At 33.9% G+C, this 22,747-nt stretch overlaps 1 protein-coding gene across 6 annotated transcripts in view; it reads right to left on the bottom strand.

The window, feature by feature from the left end:
- Positions 1–22,747, bottom strand: part of LOC106461715 (structural maintenance of chromosomes protein 5-like) — a 326,380-nt gene that overhangs the window by 121,213 nt on the left and 182,420 nt on the right. For all 6 annotated transcript variants that reach the window (XM_022388747.1, XM_022388745.1, XM_022388743.1 and 3 more), the window contains 3 exons: positions 19,390–19,544; positions 9,064–9,272; positions 988–1,168 (listed from right to left, as the gene is read on the bottom strand). In XM_022388747.1, the coding sequence (XP_022244455.1) occupies positions 988–1,168; positions 9,064–9,272; positions 19,390–19,544 (545 nt within the window). The remainder of the gene's footprint in view (positions 1–987; positions 1,169–9,063; positions 9,273–19,389; positions 19,545–22,747) is intronic.

Genomic DNA, 22,747 nt, shown 5'->3' with positions numbered 1-22,747 from the left:
GTGAACTTATCTACTATTTGCATGTTATTATTCTATGTTCTTTGGTGAATTATAAAATGAAATAAAAATTATTGAGTGCATTACTACCATTAGTATAAAAAATTAGGGTTAAGTGCCATCGACAACTGACAGCAAGAAAAATGAAGATTTGGGTAAGTTCTTTATTTCTCGTTTTTCATGTTTATTTTTTATATATTATTATAAAAGTAGCTAAAATGTAAAAATATGGATATCTTTAGGTTAGATTAGGTAAAAGTATGATTAGGTATGAATTTAAAGCTACTTAGGATAAACAAATAGAGTTTCATGTTACAATTTGAAGTCATTCTAGACAGAAAAAAGGGTAAAAAAGAGGCCACATGGTCGGTCAAATCAACCAAGCCCGTGTTGAGAGAGTTAACCTTTAATCAAAGATGATTATTTTGAATCTTGTAGTAATGGTAATTCAGATATGAATTTAGAGATTTTTCAGAGCAAGGAAAAACTTATTTTGTGACTTACATTTATGTATTACTCTTTTGTTCAAGTTTCTGCCAAAAATGAATAAATGTGTATTCAATACATTTGTCATAACCAACAGTTCATAAATATGGTGTATGATGGTAGAAATGGTTGTATGCCATAGATAGAAAAGTTGTATCCCTTTTTGGAAAAAAAAACAACAGAAGAACTGGTACAAACAAGAAGGATAAAAAGATACTAGGCATTATGCATTCAAAAACTCAATCAGAAAAACGGTTGAAGTAACATTTATACCTATGATCTAATGAACTTTTGAAGCATCTTATTAGTTTCAGCTGTTGCAAGTCATAGTTGGAATAAAACTAAACAAAAAAGCTATAAGTGGAACAGTAAATATAAAGTTTAGGTTATTTGTCTATAAATACAACTGAATAGTACAATACAATACACACTGTATTATATACAAATTATATACACAGTTGAGTAGCTACACAAATATGGCAATACCACAGATGCACAACTTACCAAATGATTTTCAGTGAAGAATCTCTTGAAAGGTGTTTGGTTAATAATACATTCCACATTATCTTTGGTAAACTTATTACCAACTGGAACACAGTGTACATGGTGCATATGGCATAAATATCTCATTACAGCATTTGGAGCTTCAAAAAGGTCTTGTAGGTAATGATGGAATCCAAATTTTCTAGAAAAATAATTTTAATAAAGAAAAAGCTTAAAATAAGTGAAGAAAATGATTCAACGACCTATTTTTCAAAGATAAAAATAAAAATGATACTATAAATTAGCTTTAGATGATATTTTTGAGAATGAAACACAAAATTACAAAACTACAACAAAAGTTCACTTATTTCAGCCTTGTAAAATTTTTTAAAAGGTTTCAACTCTAGAAGATCAGAATCAAAACTATGTTCAATATACACATGTCACTTCCATACAGGGAAGAAATAATATCTTTCAATGGCAGTTCAAGGTTTATCTTCACATTCATCTTGGTACAAAATTTAGTTCTCAAATATGCACAACTAAAAGGAATTTAACCTATGTTTTTCACATTGCAATGAAAATTATTATACACTGGTAGAGAATTATACTTTCATAAATGTAACTAGATTTTGATGCACAAAAGCATTAGATGATGATTTAAGGAAGAATTAGCAAAACTAATTATAATAATAAAGTGTAACACTAGTATTTATAAATATATCTAAACATTTCAGGTCTAAGTACTTTTTTTTAATTTTTCAATTGGAAAAGTTCATTAAAATTAAAAATCATTATATTATATTATGACCTGATAATGAAAGCATTATAAACAAATAACAATAATTACAATAGCCAAGTTAAGTCATATAATTGTAATCTTAAATGTAATTGAAATTTCTTGATAACTCTTTATTTTTTATTTTGTACATGTGTCAAATTCTATCAACAAGTGTTTAAACCTCAAACCAAAACTATCTACACAACTATATATATTCTTTTAATTTATAAACCCTCTATTTCAAATAATGCTAGAATATTACTACATTGCTTTTGTCTACAGAAGAGTCCAGTAAACTTTGACTACCAGATATAGGAGGAATATATAAACTAGTAAACTAGCAAAGTACCAGGCATGGTTCAGATGAAAATGGCTTTAAAAATAAAGTTGTTTTGATTAAATCAACCATATTAATCATTGTTTTTGCAAAAAAATCAAAATGATTTCTTTACCTAACTAAATATTTTTGATTAAAATCAATAAAAATAACAATGTGCAAAAAAAAAATAACGATTTGCTAAAGCTATTTGAATCAAAACAAAACTGGGTACATCGTTCCTGCTTCTTGCATGTGCTTTGCATGACATTTGAAGTTTCCAAAAAAATTCACTACCTTTTGGTGTCCTGATTTCTGCTGTGTGGTCAAATGTCATTTGCAGCATATTCTGAGATTATTATCTTACCACCTGATGAAGAACTGATTTATTTTCTTCTCGTTGCAACACAACACAAATGAAAACTTGCCAATACCAAAATTTTTGTAAAGTCGTCATATAGCTGATTCTTGCAAGTACACGCAAGCAATGCAAAAGATAAGGCTAAAGCAAGCCTATTTAATTGAGAGAGTGTGTGCACATGTTCTAAAGAAAGCACCAGCCTATTTCAGTTAAGGAGAGTTATAGAGTAGGCATGTAGTGTTGAAGAAAGGAGGAGGGAGGGAAAGAGAACAAATGAAGGCTCCACAATGTTTCAAAATCATTTTAACACCTAATTACTCATGGACAGTATGATTAGGAGAGGTCCTCACACAGAGAAGAAATGTAAATAATAGCCCTCTTAATCACACATTACCAAAAATATGTCCTTTTCAATTTGAAACCAATTGGCCATCCTGTTTGCCAAAAATTACTCTATCAGTCACTTTGTCCTCAATTTGTGGCTTCTGACGCTGCAGCCACATAGCCCATAACACTTCTCATACAAAGTTGTATCTGCACTCTGAGTATGGTGTTTGTAGCTTTAATCCTTTCACTACCACCTACTTACATTGAAAGTAGGTATGCGACTCTCATGAAAGTTCTTTACAAAAATGAAACTAGTTGATGAAATAGTTTTAAATTTGACTTGAATGGACCTAAGATTATGTAATTTAGAAAAATATTTAATTTGGATTTTTTTTCTACTATTTATAATAAAACATTCATTATTTAATGAAGTTATTTGCACTCAAACTCTGAATAGTGTACATGCAATGTGATTTTCATTTTGAGTATAAAAATACTATTTCTTATCTCATAGTTTTCATATTTCATTTGCATAATTTCTAGAACCTCCTAAACGAATGTCAAAAGTTCTTTATACTAAATGTTTTTATTTTGTTTTCCATTTCTGCTATTATATCATTAACTCTAGATATCATCATCAACGTACAGTGCAATGAAATGTTGAAAGTTAAGAAATGGAAGTATGTACATACGCTTTAAATTTTCGTAGAATAGTTTTCAAATTTATTTTTGTCATATGCATAATATCACGTCTTTACCTTTTCACTTGTAGTTTATTTTTAATTTTCCTTTCCAATTCTTTGTCTTTTATTCATGATCCCAACACTGACAACTTGTGCTTGCGGTGCTCTGTTGTTATTATATGACGACTCTCATGCACAAATTCCAAACACTTAAACTCACACACGCGAATGATGCCACCTTGCTTAAACATTTTGGTAAGCCAAACTACAAGTTAAACATATAAAAATCATAAACATTTCAAATATGCATTTTAAAACACAAATAATACATAATTAATTAAGATATAAATGTAAAACCTAAATGCAATCTAACTGTTTAGCAAACTAATACATATAAGGCGAGAAACACAACATTACATACCCCTCATGAGAACAATGGACTATGCTTATTTTCTATTTCATACTACAGATCCATACACAGGTAGAGTTTTCTTCAGGATATAACTAAATAGTACAAAATCTTCTCCTTATATTGATTATAAACATGCCATTCAACTTCAAAGTGTCACTTGACAACACAGCCCTGACTTTGCAAGTGGGCGTGGCTGATCTTAAACTTAGGGAGAAATTCTTGGAAATTTTCCCCCAGCTGATGAGAGACAGCTGGAACTGTACTTTGACTGTCTATGCTGACAGTCTATTTATTAGAAACTCATAGTTTCTTGTGTAAGACTTCTTAAACTTGAGAATTTTAATCATAGTGGATCATGTGACAGCAAAAACTGCAGTTTTAATTACTGTTTCAGATTTTAATTTTTAAAATAAAGGAATAAAACTTTAAATTATAACATATTTAATAATAGTAATTACATTAAAATACGTTTATAGAAAAGCGGTTTAATTCAATTTTGAATTTAACTCAGTAAAATCTCATGACATGCACATAAAGGGGATTAAAGGGTGAGCATGTGGCTGTGCATAAGGAACATACCCACAGAGAGAGACATTAGCACTTATATATATATAAATTACAAAAAGTTTTAAACAACAACAAACACAGTCAATACAATGCCATTTGTAGCTCAATTTCACCAGGAATGATGGATACCATTTTTTGCATTGAAGCTCTTCATACATATTCATTCATGTATTTTACAGTTTTTAACATTTAGTTATTGAGATTTTACAGTGCAGCATGTAGAACACCACATGCATGAACTCATAAAAAATCATGGTTTGCTTTAATGTTGCCATGTTTGTTGCTACTTCAAGAAAGAAATCTTTTTTTAAGTGCTGATGTTTTATTAAAACAATACTCTTCACAGTATGCATAAAATTAACCACAACAGTGTAAAAGAGCTCAATGGTGAATTAAGAATCAAGAAAAAAAAGCCAATAGGGAACAATTTTACCTTCCTTTTTAAAAGACAAGCCATTATCAAAAATTAAGTATGTCTAAAATATGAAGCCTCTATAACAAGACAAAGGACATAACAAGACCCAAAAGTGGAAGGAGGCACATTCAAGTTTTACTGGAAAAGAGTGAAGCCTCTATAAAACGTGACATACCAAGACCCAAAAATGAAAGGAGGCACAATCAAGTCACTGAGAGAGAATGATGTCTCTATAACAAGGGACATACCAAGAGTTTATAATGGAAGAAGGCAGAGTATAAAACACTGACAAAGATATCACAATTTGACATTAAAAAGTGAAGCAAAAAACAAGTTTACTGAGATAACTGTCAGATAAAGATAACTGATTATTATTAACCCTATGCATATGGGTGGGTCATAGGTCAAAGTGCACACATCACAACCTCTTTTAAGAGTAAATTCCAAGTTTAATGAAACAACTTTATTATCAATGTATGTCAATAAACTTAGCATCAAACTTAGTTCGTAACCATGATTTTATATTATCAACATTTTAAGTTGTTAATTTCAAAAACAAATATTTAAATAAGTTCTCAATCTTTACTTCTCTGTGTCCCATGATTCATCATGTGTTCTGAATTCTCCCTTATATATTTCCTTTTTTTTCCTAGAATGTTTTACTAACTAGAAACGTAAAAGGATGATGAGAGGTCATACTATAAAATTAGAACATCCTATCTTTTCAATCTGCTGTGATATCAAAAAATCTGTCAAACCGAACAGAGTGGATTATCCCATGTTATCAAAGATTTCAAGGCACTTAACTAAACCACATGTACTTATATGATGTACATGTTTATAACCAATATTTGGATGTATTTGAGGCAGTAATTGAGATTTTAATTGTTCAATGAAGGTTTCAAAGTTTTCACTCTTTGCCCATATCAGACATGATAAATTTATCACAGTTTGAGATGCAGTGGTGTTGTTAGCTAGTTGTTCAGCTTTGGCTTCAAATTTCAAACTAGAAGTGCTTCCTTTTTCTTTAATGTCCATTCATTTGTAGCTGAGTCTATTACTTTGAAGTGTTCAATATTTGGCTTCTTGGTACAATGTTTATTTAGATGCTTATAAATTCTAAGGTTGTTGGTGGGGCTGTTTTGCATATGCTCCTTGACTCAGGTAGTTAGGATTTGTGTCGTTAACACAATGTAGCCATGCCTAATGCACAGACACATGTACTGATATACCACCAGCAATCTTAAGGAAGGATGTGTTTTTTTCCTTTTAAGAAACACCAAAAAGTTGAAGTATAAGATAGATAAAAAGAAACACCCCTGACCAGAAACAGGAATCTGTCCAGACCAGAGCATCCATAAATAAGGGAAACAGAGAGAAGAGGAATAAGAGAATGGAGGACTACCATCAGGAGTATCTGAAGTTTTAGGAAGGAAGAAATGGTTGGGGTAGAGAAGAATGTATGAGCAGTGGAAATGGATTTGAGTGAAGATGATAAGGTCAGAGTAAGGAGACAAGCACTTCTAAGATGGAAAAAGCAAGAGAAAGGCAATAGAGGGAGAGCAGCAAGAATTGATAGTGAGGGCATGAAGAATGACATTAAATATCCAATCAGGCAAGGGGGTGAGAACAGAGGACATGTGCAGTAAGGAGGAGTGTAAAAGAATGGTAAGGATAGGGAAAGGAAGAAAAACAATGTAGAATTGCGAAATGCAGAATGTAGTGGATAGAGCATCCCGAGACCCAGCAACAGTAGAAACAAACAAGCCTCAGTCAAATAGCCAAGGAAAGAGAAAGATGAGTTGGTATAAGGTAGAGCAGTCAGGGAGTGATGATAAAGGATAGGTCAAGAGTGAAAAACCCATTATGTCTGTTGGTAAACAGAATAGGTGGAGGAACAAGAGGGATTGGAGAGAAAGAAGGTTACAAGTACAGAAAAATTGGCTTGACAGACCAGACAATCTCACACGTGAAGAGGGGTACCACACATAGGGATGTAAGAAGAACATAAAAGATATACAAGAAAGGAATGAAATGTGAGGAAAGGGGGGTTTTGTTGAAAGGAGACACGGAACAGGGAACCAAAGTTGGGCAGGTTGGTATTGAGCAACCATCAGTATTCACTATTGGGTATCCTGAGACAGAGCAAGAACACAGGTGTGAACATGGAGAGGAGGACAGGCATAGAAGAGGAGATGAAGCCAGTCCAAACTGAGAGTATGCACAACCAAGGTTAATGGATGAGGATCAGGAGACCAGAATGGGAGGCTGAGTAGTATAAAGCAATAAGGCAAACACAGTTAATGAAAGAATACCAAGCTAGGAATGAATGGATGAAGCATAAATGGAAATACCAGGAGAATGTGGAATAAAGCTAAAAGTCATGAATGGAAGGGTTCTGAAAAAGAGATTGGAAAGAGTTATAAGATATGGGGTAAGAAGAATGGTACATACTTTTGTAGTAAGTTCCTAGAAAACCTGAAAAAAGATCAAACATGTTCTTCAGGAGGAAAGGAGATACTCTAGTCAAAGGCAGGAGGTAAAAAAAATCATTTCATTTCATCCATCACAACTTCAGATTCAAAATCCTGTGAAGGGAAAGATGTAGCACAGGTGGAAGAAGAAAGTCCTGATGGCAACAGATACCCCAATACACATTGAACAATGGTTGTCACAATCTCAACAACCAAAGAACTTCCTAGAATGTTGGTAATTGTCAGTGATATATACATATATATATTCATTTAAGCAAAAAAAGAATTCACATTAAATTGTGAATTGAGATTGAAATATTGAAAACACAAAGTCGTTGAAGTTAAATACTTAACAAATCTCAGCAAAAATAAACACATCTTTAAATGACCATACCAAGGAAAAGAATAAGGAATTTCATTAATGAATGTAGAGGATTCATTTGCACAAAGGTGTGTGTCGCTCTCCTATTGGTGAAGGATTTTGCTGCATGATATGGCATCATGCAGTACCACAAGTTCATGTGTTGCATGTGAAATTTAGGTGGGAGTTCTCACGAGGCTGGTAGCATGCAACTTTCTCAGACACATTAGCATGACTTCAAGAAGAAAATAGCTTACTGTATATGGAGGTTAGTGATCACATCAGATATGTTTAAGATATTGTTGTTTTTTTCTAATGGAATAACATAGTGCTTTAAATATTTTAATATTTTCTTCACTTGTTCCATTTGTTTCATCTTATTTGGTGTTGACTGTATCTCCCCTCCCCTCTCCTTGGACTCTAAATGTGTGTAACCTTTTTTTCTCACTGGTTTTGCTGAGTATGATGATTATGAAACATTTATTTAATGCTTTTGATTATTACATTCATGTTTTGCTTTATCATCCTGAAGTTATTATAATTTTTATTACTTATTTTTTCTGAAATGTTTAGTGATTTGTATGTTTTTGATTGTTTTGCAATACTGATTTTACTGACCACTGACAGCTGATGTAGTATTCCCAATATATCTCAATATATTTATGTAACTATTTCCAAGTTTAATTATTTGTATTGTCTCAGTTGAAATAAATACCTTTGTTTATGCTATTATAACTGTTCTTAATCACTGGGAAAGTGTTTTGCATGTAGTAAGTTTGATTCATTTTAAATAGGATAGAGAAAGGTTGGAAAATTATGCTAACTTTCTAGATTAAACAAGGGCTACATGTCACAATGATTGCTTCATTCTGATCCTGTTTCCATATGATGTTTTTCTGGAGTAAGGTTGTATTCAATAAAAGAGATGGTACAAATATCTGTACAAGTTAGTATAAGCTAGGAGTATATTCTCTCAGAAATGTATAATGAAAATAATTGCCAAAATAGTTCATCTGGAATTGTGGAATACTATACTAGGACTTGATCTGACTTAGAAGAAGAGTGATATTATAATTCTTGTTCTTATCTTTGTCTCATGCAAACCTACTTTCTCCAGGTCAAGCATCCAGTTTCTAAGCTATGAATACTGAAACCACAAAGCTTTGTAAATACCCCAATGATTCACAGAGTGAATTAAATGAATAAAAGTTATTGCTTTTATTCATTTTCCATGTGGGAAATTATTTTAAGATTTCCTGAGCTTGATGTGTATTGTAGACACTTAGAACTTTCTGTTGGAAATCACTGTACCTGAACATTGCTGCATGAGAATGTGAAAGAAGTATTTTTGTGTTATATAAAATGTTACAAGAAATTCATAAGCTAGATAAAATACTTACTTAAAATTAGCAATAGAAAATGGAGGTTTAAAAGAGTCAAGTGATGTTTTTGGAGCCATGACTACATTGATTTTGAGATTTTGTTCATCCCTCAAAGTCTTCATGAAGCTTTCCAAATCTTCTTCATCTTCACAGACAAATGCTATCATATCATTAAAAGGAATTTGAGCTTCTACATATTTCGCCCATTCTGGATTCTTTACATTAATCTAGAAAATAAAATGACTATTGTGAATTTTCAAACATTCTGGTACTACAATAATTCAGAATAAATACATCACCAATGATAATTCCAAGTCAATTATAGGTAGTGGTGCCTTATATATCTATTAAGCCATACTTAAATAAAAGTAGCAGGTCATTCTGACAAGAACAAAATTCACAGCTTGGTTTCATGCATTGTATATACAATACAAATTATCTAATATTACTATATTTTGCACATATTTATAAATCACAATTCTTACAGCATGAAACTATATGAAAACAATTATATCACATTAAAAGTAAGAACAATACTCATTATGCCTATCATTTAATCAGCTAGTACTGCTTGTTTGTGATCTGGCAGACATTTTTACTAACTACAAGAAGTTGTATTTTCCAGTGAATGGTGCCATTTGTTACAAAAGCTATTTTCTAACATCACAATACTAGCCTTAATCTCCTAACCACTAATGACCTTTATTTAATTTTTTCTGCCACTGATCCTAACTTATATATATATATATACACACATAATTTGTTAAAGTTTCTGTAATATTTTTCATTTTTAAACACTCTTATCAGTTTTCTGTTATATCTTGGCAGCTCTTCTTACAAATAGCTTACTCTATATGGAAAACCTACTATCAATAACATTTTCCAACACTGAAAATGTATTTCTAAGAGATATTAACCTTCACTCAAATATAGCTTTCCCAAGTCTGTGCTGCTCTCTATATTTGAACTGTTTTGCTCCCCACTGGCATTGAAACTCGTGTTTCCATGTAATATTGCTGCATTGTTGCATGCAAATGAGCTTGTGCAGGCCCACCAACAGGGGTGGGGGCAATAGGGGCTACTGCCCAGGGGCCTGGGCAAATGAAACCTGTTTATGCCATAAAGTCTGCAAAGTACCTTTAGGCAATACCCTCATTTAACCATAAAAAGCATAGTTTTTTGTTTGATACAGTAAGAATGATTGAAATCATAATTTGAGTAATCATTAATATATATTTGTTACTTTATACATTTAATAGATATTTGTCGTTACTTCAATAACATTTTTACGCTTATACTGTTAGCTAAAAATGGCTGCCGCTATGATTTTGTCTTGTTTACAAGCTCTTTGCTGTCTAATTTAGGATCTTCTTTTTAATAAGTTCTTAAAAATTGTTAAAAAGAGAGAGAAAGAGGGCCCAGCAAGGATGTTTGTCCTGGGCCCATGCTGGCTCTCATTGCTCCTGAGCATGTGACAACCCTACACCAATAGGAGTGTGACACATCCTCCTAATGCTGCTGACTCCCTCTACATTGATTGTTCAATCAGCAATTCAAAGATCAGGCAAAAAAGATGCACCAGAAGTAGGGAGAAAGGTGGGAAGGGATAAGTATATATTGGAAATACATTTTCACTATTAGCAAATGTTAATTTCTGACACAATACTTAACCTCTATTCACATATAGCTAGAATTCCATGTTGAATTGGTGAAAGGCATAGTGCAAAATTTACCTATATGAGCCCCCTTTGGAAAGTGCCCAAAAGAAAACCCATGGAGTGCAACATCCTATACTATGTATAGTCACAACCGTGGGAGACTGCATTCCTCTGTACCAGGTCAGGTGGAAAACAAACACAGTCCAGAACGAGAATCATAGACGTGCCCATTTGTGTAGTATGGTTAGGGTGCTTCAAGCCATACATGGGAGATGACATTTCTCCAGCTTTACAAACCAACCAAGATGAGATGTCTCGTAAAGGAGAAGAAGAGTATGGCTATAGGAGGACTGATGGGATGGAGATAAAAGTAGCCAGTCATCTACATAATGGTGGAACTGCAATCCCAAGCCACGAACGTGAACATGCAAAAGCAAGCACTACTTGGTAGAAACATATGGGGCCGTTGCAAAGCCGAAGAGAAGAGTGCAAAGTAGAGGAAGTGGAACTGTGAAAATAAGCATATGAGACATCCACCTTGTCATTCAAAGAGCTAGGGCAAAAGATCACAATATCATGAAAAATGTCTCAATGAGAAATCAGGAAAATGATTGAGATGTGAAAGATGTGGGGGGGGGCACAAAAACAAATGGTAAGGCCTTGTAACACCCAATGATTGGCTACAAATGGACTCCAACTCAAGGCAGGTTGAACTAAACACATCCCTACTATCCCTGAGCAAAGTTGAGATAAAAATAATCCAATATGGACATGAATATCTGGAGATGAAGAAAAAACAAAAATCAGAAGCAGGGAACAAAGTAAGAGGTGAAGTAAAGAAAAAATAAATTAACATGCCTGAGAAACCACATCCTAAGATTAAGAAAAAGACCTTAGGAGATCCAAAATATCCTGGGGTAGAAGATTTGGCAAAAGTAGTTTGTGGGAAAAAGCTACCAAAATCTCCTTTATCACAAACGGGAAACAGAGTAGAAGATATATCAGATTCAGAAGAATGTCCAGACTCCATTTGAGACTCCATTTCACATCACACAAAAGCCATCACTTCCTCAACAGATAAAGACAAACCAAACACCATTTGAGTTGTTAATCTAGCATGAACAATATCTTGTTGTCCCACACCAGAGAAAGTGCAAGTTACAGTCACTTGTAGATTAACTAAGTGGAAATAAAAAGCCACAAAGTCTGCAGGACTAGAAATGTTGGAAAAATAAATCCAAATTTAATATTTCCACAACAGTTATTGTTGTAGACAGTTCCACAAAATTGCCTATACCTCAAAAGCTCACAAGTGAAAAAAAAACAAAAAAAAACATCTTTACACAATGCGAAATTGAGAAGTGATGATTGTATAATCAGTAAATAGGAAGTCAGCTGCGCGAAGAAGGTGTGTCATATTCCTATTGGTGAAGGGCTGCCACATATTCATTTCCATGCAACAAATCAGCAAAATGACATGGAAATGTGCAAGTTTAGGTGGGAGCCTCAAGGGTAGTGGTGAGTGAAAAAGTTCACATACAGAGTACTGCACTGAATCAGGAAAGCTAAAGGTGAGCAGGTTACATATCATATCAGAATTTACTTAGCTCTCTCTCTCTCTATATATATATATCCTTTCATAGTGTTTCCCTTTGTCATGTCTCTATATCTCGAATTCACCTATCTCCACTGACACAAACTAGTGCACTTCATTAAAAAATTTATTTGCCATTGCTGTTACTCAATCAACAATTTAGATTTGACTAGCCTTTTCTTCAGTTTTCTCTCTTCATCTAACTTTTTTCAATGAAACTTTCTAATTTTAAACATCATTTAATATATTTCACAATGTAAATTTAATGATTTCAAAGGAAAGTCCAAGTAATGTTCTTACAATCCAAAATTATGTAAGTGATCATTCTCATTATTTTTCGTGGTTATCTGATGTAGTGGGTTTTTCATGATCAATAGAAGGCAGTACTAATGGGACAAACAGGCAATCCTGGCTGACTGCTATATTGTGATAGAGAAAGTAATTTTACTGCTATACTTCATGCATCTACTATATTGGACTGTGTGTATATTGTTTGTGTTTTGTAGTTGGAAATTTGATATCTTGATGGCTGGTTATGGTTGTAATATGCCATTTCTGCTTATTGAAATCTATGAATACTAACAATTTTATGATATCATTCAAGGTGGAATAACCTAAGTATTTAGGTAGCACTTGAAGTTATACATGTGCTTTGGCACACATGTAGAGCATGAATTACACTGACAATTGTTGCAATGGAAATAAAGTTAATTGCTTAATGGTGACAACATATACTGCAAGTATGCAACAGTTAATATGTGATGACTGATATACAAGTATTTTTTGAATTATGTATGAACAAGTTTATGTATATCTAATTATATACACAAATGAGATACTTATAAGAGCAGAACTTTAAAAGCAAATAAAAGAAATATAGTATGTTAATATTTTCCTATACTGAAAAATATATTTTCGATAGGTGCTTACCTCCTTTCATGTTCAGTACTACCCTCTATATGCAAAAATTTTTTCACATGCCACAAGTCTTGAACTCCAACATACTTCACGATCAATGTTGTTAAATTGTGTCTCACATGTAAATCATAATGCGACAACCCTCCACTAATAGGAGTGTGACACACCCTCCTGACACATGCAACTTCCTCTAATCGATTCTACCAAACTATCAATTCAAGGTTAGACAGAAAAGGAAGCAAAGGTTTTCAGTGGGGAGGAAGGATGGGAAATGTGAAAGGAGGTAAGTACCTATCAGAAATATGTTTTCACTATAGGAAAATAATAACTTCTAATATGGTACATTACCTTTACTCACATGTATAGCTAGAATCCCACAATGAATAGGCAGAGAGATCTGTGCGAGGGATAGAAAGAAGTATCCTTCGAAAGCATCCAAACAACACCCATGAAGTGATCCCCATTGGGAAAGGTACACAAGTGGGAGACCAAACTACTTCAGGTATACTCTTTGCCCAGTGTGGAAAAATGTGTTGCACACAGAGGTGGAAAGTGGGAAAAGCATAACTAAAATGGGAGAGAAAACCAGGTGGGTTGGATTCCAAATCACAGTATACCGAAATCTCAATCCTTCAGAAGAAAGACTGTAGAAGAATCATCTATAGACAGGAATGTGGGGAAAGATAAAATGGATGTGCTCAAAGATGTAGAGTGGCTAGGGCGTGACAGACTGTATGCGGCCAGTCAACTCCAGTCCAAAACCAAGTAGTATCAAGAATAGAACCTCTAACCCATGGTAGGAGGAGGGTCTACACCATAATGTAAATATATATTGTGCAAACCAATCTATCAAACAGAAACCTGCACAAATTCACAATCAATCATACATCTGGGAACCCGATATCCAAATGACAGCAGAAAGAGATGTGACAAAATGTGACAGGTCACATCAAACTCAATCAGATGGCTCCACATGGGACAACATCAGCCACAGGCAGTAAAAACTCTTTGAGGTGTAGCACAAGAGGAAGAACTGTTGTCCCCATCAACATTATCCTCTGGATAGGACTGCACAGAAGCTGAGTGCAACATCAACCTCCAGGACCTACCACATGGAGGTGGAGATCATGAGGCATATTGAGTGAGAAAAAGTAACTCAACCAACACACATGAGGATTTATGTTGATTGGTCCAGCACGAATCCAAAACCATACACTGGGAATCGAAATCCAGTTGATGGTAGGATGAGGGATGATCCCAATTTAAGGGGTGAACTGCATTGTGACAGATCTACTCTAAAGCAACTTCACTCTCAAAGGCTGAAGCACAACTGCAATCTCCAGGTTCCACCATATGGAAGTGGACTGCATCTATAAAATATAAGCAATCTCACCCTCCATATAAAACCATGCAAAAGCTGTGCACAATATCAACCTCCAGAACCCACCACACAGAGGTGGAACATTTATTTGTAGAAATGCACAACCTCATCCCTTAGATAAGACTGCACAGAAGTTTGAGTGCAATGCCACCCTCTGTGTCCCACTAAACAGAAATGGATCACATCTAGATAATATAAGCAATAACTTCCTCCAGATAGAAATGCACAGAAGCTGGGTGCAATGTCAGCCTCTGGGACTCACTGCACAGAGATGGAGAGCATGATTGGAGGATCAAATACCATCTACACCATCAGAACACCACTACCCTACTCTCAAATGAATGGAGACAATCACATTCAGAAGAACTCCTCCAAGGTCCACCACCCCAGTGGCTTGGAACTGGAAAATGGCAAGGACACCCATACTCCACTAGAAGAACAAGGGGAACAAAATGTGGTGGAAAGTCCACAGGAAAACCAACACTGGAGACAGAACAATGGATGACCATGAAAAACCCTATTTTGAAAAGCAGACACCACTGATTTATTCAATCGAAGAGAGAGCAGAGGTGGGCAGCTATCTTCTTCTACTTTATCCATGTATGGTCTGGAATGGGGATAGGTATGAAGCAACTATATCGTGAAATAACACCTCATCTCAACAGTGTGCATCACTGGCCATGATTATACATCTTAACCATCCAGTGCAGATTTGAGAGATAGCAAGCGTATCTGAACAGGCAAGGCTTGCCACTTAGCAGGATCCTAATCCTAAAGGAGACATGCCAGTGGAAGGAAGAATATGTATACAGAAAAGATAAATTACCCAGTCACAGTCATACCTCAACGAGGAAGAAACAAGTATCCAATGAAGATAGTGGTAGATGAATGTATGAGGTAACTGACTGAAGAATTTCCTCCAATGGATGATGGAGGTGAGATGCTAGGAAAAAATATAAGTTGCCTGATCTGATGCAACGACACCTGGTATAGAATTTGGGAAGAAAGAGATAGGAAAGAATAGACCAATCAAATCAGTTGACAAACCCATCTTGGAAGAGTAGAAAGAGAAAAGTCACATACAGATGAATGGTGCCAGGGAATGAAAAGGTGGGAACAAGAACCGCTACAGGATGCCACTCGAACAATGTAACAATATAGAGCAAGTACTGGGCATAGAATTATGTCTGGATCAGACTGGGAATAAAGGTGGGGAATGGATGGAATTGAAATTGACAAGAAGGAAGAATTTCCATCACAAACTGCTGAAGTTTTGAGTAGGAAAGATTGATCTGGATAAAGTAGAACACAAGTGACCGATGATGCCCACAGACTAAAAGGAGTAGGAACATGTCTGAATGGATAAGTGAAACATGGAACAAGAGGACAAAGTTCAAATGGAGGGAGTGGAAGGCAGTGAAGAACAATACTGACATTACAATCCAGAAGAACTGCATGATGAAGAGGTCTACAAAACCTGAAGGAATGCAAAAGGTACCAGCTTGTACAGTCTTGACTAAGAAAATCCACTGCCAGGGCCTGAGGATGACGAACCGGAGGCCAAAAAAAAGAGGTAACTTGGTGTTTGAGTAAAGTGATAAAAGTGTCTTGATGAGGAGTACTCCACTGACTGCACAGCCACCTGAAAACCTGAGGGTCAAGAAACCTCTGCATGGAATAAACCTGGTTATGTCTTGAAAATTGATCCATCACAAAGTGAAAAGCACCCTGAACATGACAAGCAAGGATATGTATCCACAGCATAAACAAGTTCTAATGTTTGACCACAAAGGGAATGGGAACAAGTTCCCCATAGTGATTGATTTAGGTCACAATGGAGGACTTGTCAGAATGGAGCATGAGGTGTAGGTTCAGTACCCAAAGAAGAAAATGAACCAAAGCATGTCATACCAGCAGAAGCTCCTAGATGTTGATATGTTAAGACATTTTGATCTGAGAAGCCATTATTCGGAAGCTTCATGATGATGTACCCATGCTCCCCAAATATGAGAAAAACATCTGTGAGCAGATTCAGATGAGGCAGAGGAAGCAGTACTCCATTGTTTTGTTGTCCTTGTTCAATCACTAATACAGATATTCTGTAAGGGAAGAAATAAGGCTAATTTGGGTGTTTAAGGGATCCCAAGTAAGAGTTCACTGAAAAGAAAGCATATGTGCCAACCCAAAGGAATAAGGGCTTCCAGAGAAGCCCAAGTCCCCAAAAGTGACAGAACGTCATGTGCAGAAACAGAGGGAACAGTAAGTGCATGAAGAATTTAAGGCTTCATCAAATGGAGATGAAGTGGAGAAGACTGGGTCCAAATGAGGTGGGTGTTGAAAAATACACCCAAGTGGATAAGATATTTGGTAGGCAAAAGAAAGACTTCTCCAACTTGAGAATCCAACCAACATGAGATGCATCTATCAGCAGCAGTTGTGTGCATTGGGAAAACTCCAGTTTGGAATGAGCTGACAGGAGCCAAACATCTATTTAGTGGTATTAACACAACCCCTGAGCATGCATAAGTTGGGCTAAAGCCTTGACAACCCAATAAAATACACATGGTGCTAAATCAAGCCCAAAAGACTAGATGTGAAACTGACACACAACTCAGTAGTGGACAAACCAAAGATAGCATTTGAGCTGATGAGAAATGAGAACATGGTGATAGGCATTCGAGATGTCTACCATGGTCATCCACAGTCCTGGTGAAAAAGCCATCCTGAGTGTGATAAGGGGCTCCAAGGTAAATCGGGGGAAGATCCAATAATCGTTTGAGGCAGGACAGATGAATCACAATTCCCTGATTTTTTTTGGGGACAACAAAAAGCCAAGAGTAAAACTCTGGAGAAGGTTGGCTGACAGACTCAATAAATCTTTGTGATATAAGGGTCTGCACAACCATGGATAGACACAGGCTGGTAGCAGGATCCCGAGTTAATGGGAAGGAAATCAATAAAAGAAACGGTAGTGGTAGGGAAAAGAAATGTTATGAAAAGTTCTTCTGACAAAACTTGGGTCACCCAAGAGTCAGTAGTTATATGTTCAAAACTTCTCATGTAAAGGAAACAAGTCTATAATCTGATGGTTAACTGTGGTAAATGGAATTGGAATTTTCATTCTGAGTGGCACATTATGTGCATGTGGACTAACTGCCGAAGATTCAGGTGAATTACTGACTAGAGGAAAGATGTCAAACCAGCAGCAACTGCCAAAAATGACAAGGGCTTTGTATGACTCTTTGTACTGAATAATGTCAATTTTATAACATCTAGAGAAGAAATTACAATGATGCTCAGTGGCATCATGTCTTAAACTATAGACCCTTCAATCTGCAGCCTGAAACACTAACTATTATGCCAAGCCTGGTCAAATTAATTATGAGAAATGATAAGGAAAAACAAAAATTGTTCAGCATTCTTTGTAATATAAAAACAGTGTGTATACTGTACTATGTCAAACGGATCTGATCTAGAGTGTAGTTTAACATGAATTAAGATAATAGCTTAAGTACTAAAGTATTTATATATTCTACAATTTTGGCACTTTGTACAAGACTTAAACATATCCAGTTGTACACTAATACAAGAACACACAGTTGAGCTACCAAGCATAGCATATACTGAGTATATCTAAAACACATATTTGTTGTTTGAAACAATGAGAACCACACAAATAAACAGTTTTCTCTATATTATCAATTTTATTTTACTTTGAAACAATATTTTGATTGCTGCACCTGTATTTATTTTGTTATCATTTAAGATGCGTGCATTATGTTTCCTGAGAGTACAGACAAGTGGATGGCATACCAGCCTTCCTAACAAGGAGACACAGGATCAAATCCTAGCCTCTACCATCATATACAATCCTTCTTAGAACTATCCTTAAGATGGCAGCAGATTAGCAGCTGAATAGTGAGATATTAGTTAATTGGTAATAATAATGATAATAATAAAATTAGTAAATAAGTGATAACTGAACATAGGTATTATATATGTTACTAATGACAATAATGACTGACATCTGATCACTACAACTTTACTTTAAATACTTAAACCTGTTTTTTTTTTTAGTACACTGAAGCAGAGTGGTCTGCAAGGCAGTTAATTACAAGCAGATTAAATTATTTCACTATTGAAAATTTAGGTAAATGCTGAGTATACCTATAAAAATGTGCAACAATTTACTTACTTGCGTATATAAAAGCTAGATATTTTAAGTTTTATTCTGTTTTTAATACTCAAATTTTTCATTCATTGGTAGGTCCAAACAACGTGCATGATTTTGACACTAAGCTTTCAAAAAAAGACATAAGCTACCTAATTACTCTGGAAAACAGCAAACTTTTCCCTAATGAAATAATGTACTTAATTAAAACAAATGCTTACTTTGTTTTAAAGATAAGACACAGTTTCAACACATCTGACTAAAAGAATGGTATTTTATTTGAAACTTACTTCACACATTATTTTAATTAACTGGTTCTTTTATCTCTTTGTTCACATAATACAACTGAAAAGAATCCAGTTTATGATTTGTAACTTCATATTCCATGAATGTCAAAATTTCATTCATTCAAACTATAACATTATTGTTGTTTCATACACTGATTAATCATGTTCACACTTTCAAAAAACTGAAACTATATCCTCAAATTTAATATGTACTTTTCCAATTTGTTTAGTAATTTCCAAAATGCTGAGTTGTTTTGTTTTTTTTAAATTAAAAAAATACCTTTATCTAATTTCAGTTAAATCTAATTGTATAGTCATATTTATAAATATCATACCTGTAACATGATTGGTTCATATATTTTTTTCTTGTATTTCTGCTCATTCTCTCTTAGCCAAATTACAGCATCATATGCAGACTTATTTTTTCGCCGGAGCATTTCCAGTCTCTGACATCCTACATCTTTGATTTTGTTTAAATGTCTTTCTGTTCCTGAAAATTTTTAGAAAATGAACAGTTACAAGTAAAATAGAAATTGCTGCTCCCACCCCCCAAAAACAAACAAAAACAACAGTAAATGGTACAGAAAAGTGAGAAGTAAGGTTTCATCCTGGTTAACTAGTTTTGTTGACAAATCCAAATCCTGAAAATTATTTGTCAGCAAAATGGGATGGCCTCTTTACAATTTTAAAGTATTTAGAAAAAGTTGACTATAAGATAGTCATAAATAGTGATAAAAAAAAACACATTTTTTACACTAATATTTTAAAACCATGAAACAATCAAGCCTCTTTATTACATATAGAACTATATGCTTAAGGAAAATATGTTAGAGAGTAGCTGAAAGAGCGTGTGAAATGTCAGACAAAATCAATATTTTTGAAAATTTAAGTTAAGAGCACCATTCTAGCTCAATACATATATTAAGAGTTAGCAGAATTTCTCAACTTAAAAACTGTGGTAAAACATGACCTAAAGGGTAACATTAGACAATCCTGTCTCTCAATCTCCATAGCACTTAGGAGAAACATTAAAAGTAGAAATGCAGAGAATGCTAGAAGGATTCATTTAGCTAATGGTATTGATGAGTTCACTGAAGGAGATCATGAAATTTCAAATTTCATTCAGTATCACATGACTTTTTCAAATTTATGTGATGACATTTTGGACAAAAAATGCCCCAACAACATCTCAAAGATTACTAGATCAAGTTTTAATATGTTTAGAAGATTTTTTCAGTTGATTACAAAGATGATATTAAAATTCAATGGTGCTTGTGTAAATGCTCAGTGTTAAAAACTCACTTTATAATAAACAATGATTTATTATACACAATTCTAAAAATGAGTGTTCCCAGTCTTGTTTTTAGAATTGTGTACAATAAATCATTGTTTATCAAAATTAAGTTTTTAACTTTGATATTAATGTATAACTGTACAAACAAGGCACATTTACAGAACATGTTTGAAGTTTTGACTAGGGCTTAGCAAAGCATATGCTACTTGCATACGGTGGAAATAGATTATCTTCACTGTGTTGTTAGGAAAGAAGTAATCATACCTCTCAGTATTAAAGTTAAAGGAATTAAAGACTTTCCTTTACCAAAATCAAATGCCAGATTGATTATTTTTGGTTCATTTTATACCAAATTATGCTAACATGAATACTGTACTCATTGATAAGTCCAGAACATGTGAACCCAATGAGGTGTACTGGGATCAACAGAGCAGAAAAAGCCTTTTTGTATCTAAACATTTCGTGCTTCTACCTTGTTTCTAAAGCTAAAGAACAGGTTGGTGTATTGGTCAGAGCTTAAGCAACTGTGTTCAGCTTGATGAACACCAAAAAACTGAAAGAATCCAGTAGAATACCTTAGTCACAAACCACTTCCTTGAAAATAGGATCTGGCAGAAAAAGAAAACCTAACCACTGTATAAGCAGTACAGAAACTCTGACCATACTCATAAATTAGGTGAAATCTCCATCATTACGACAGATCATAATTCATAAGCATAGCTAAATCAGATGAATGGAGAAAACAAAAACTGCTATTATGAAGCTTGCTATTCCAGGAGTTTGATTTTGTGGTCCAACATTGGAAGGGCCAATAAAACATTTTATCTCTCCCTCTCTTTAGATTTCACTTAATTGACTTTCTTGTCACTCGTATCATATTTTAGTATGTGTGTGTGTGTGTGTGTGTGTATAATTTTGGGGGAAATAGGATAATGAATGTATGCTATTTATTTATTTAAATATTTTTCTTTAGTTTCTTTGATCATGTATATATATATATCACTAAAACCAACATGTCTACGAACCAATGGTTTTGAGTAATGAATATTTGGAATTGCTTTGTCTAGTAGAGAATATTGACAGTTAGGTGAACCCTCTAACTTCTATTAAAGCTTAGGATGTTTCTCAAGATATACATGTTGAGATGTGAAATGTAATTCAACTGCATCAACTAAGAATTTCTTTAGTAGTTTAACCCTTTTGCGACAAACTCAGTATAAAATACACGAGTTCATATATACACATTTGCACACTTTAAGTATTTATACTATAACTTTTAATGCAGTTAGTGTATCTTCAAAAATTTGGTACACTTTTAGTAAACATTAAAAGTCTTTTATGTACAAAAATCTGATATTTTAATGAAGTATTTTTAATAAAGATTTGTTTGTGAAAATATCGAGACTGTTTCATTACTAGTCCATGTTCTTCATTCCAAACATCTAAAATATTATTTGTGTAATCTCTAAACCTCCTAAATACATTTCAAACGTTTGTTTTCAGTAAAACTTTATATTTTGTCTGTTATTTTCTCTACCCTAACTATACGGAATCTACCAATTTAACTGACCTCATAACCATAAAAATTAGGAAATAAATATAAATTATGCTTTTTTCATTCCAGAATGACTACAAATTATAACACAAAAATGTTTAGTCTAAATAGCTTCAATCTCATAACATTATACATTTATATATATTTATCATTTTTATTATATTGACCTTCCAGTAGTGCCTGGCTAACATTACAGAAGTCACAATGACATTGGGCATGTGCACTGATGTTACCGTATCAAAGAATATAAAACTGGCCTTTACAAAGTGACCTGTCCTCGCTGTGTTTTAGTGGACTACTATTCTGTAAAATACAATCACATTTCAGTTTTAATACATTATATATGTATATAAATTATTACTAATTAGAAATAAGTTCTAAAACCTATTTTTCTTAAAACATATAACAGTAAATAATCTTATGTCTCTATAAATATACACTGTAAATAGGTTCAAATAGTCTGAATGATTAAATTATTAATACAAGTACTGTAATATCTATGTAGAAAATGACTGTAAAGTTGTAAAAGAGAAAGAGAGAGAGATAGGTAAGGTGCACATAAATAAATTGAATTGTGAACAACAGTAAAACAACAACAATAACAAACATTTGGTACATGTGTGACAGTAACAAATATTTAATTCTTCAATGTTTCATAATGTACATATTCCATCTTCAGCAAGTTACTAAGTCATCAAGAAATTAATGTCATTTTTTTTAGATGAAATAAACCCGAATAACTTACATATAAAAACAAAACATTTATTAAATGAAATAGTCACCATTCTTATTGATGATGCTTTTCCATCTTAAATCAGGTTGTTAATGCCTTGATTAAAGAAAT

Source organism: Limulus polyphemus, unplaced genomic scaffold, assembly GCF_000517525.1.
Source record: "Limulus polyphemus unplaced genomic scaffold, Limulus_polyphemus-2.1.2 Scaffold1017, whole genome shotgun sequence".
NCBI lineage: Eukaryota > Metazoa > Arthropoda > Merostomata > Xiphosura > Limulidae > Limulus > Limulus polyphemus.
The sequence above is the reverse complement of the archived record's forward strand: the minus strand, read 5'-3'. Positions and strand labels throughout refer to the sequence as shown.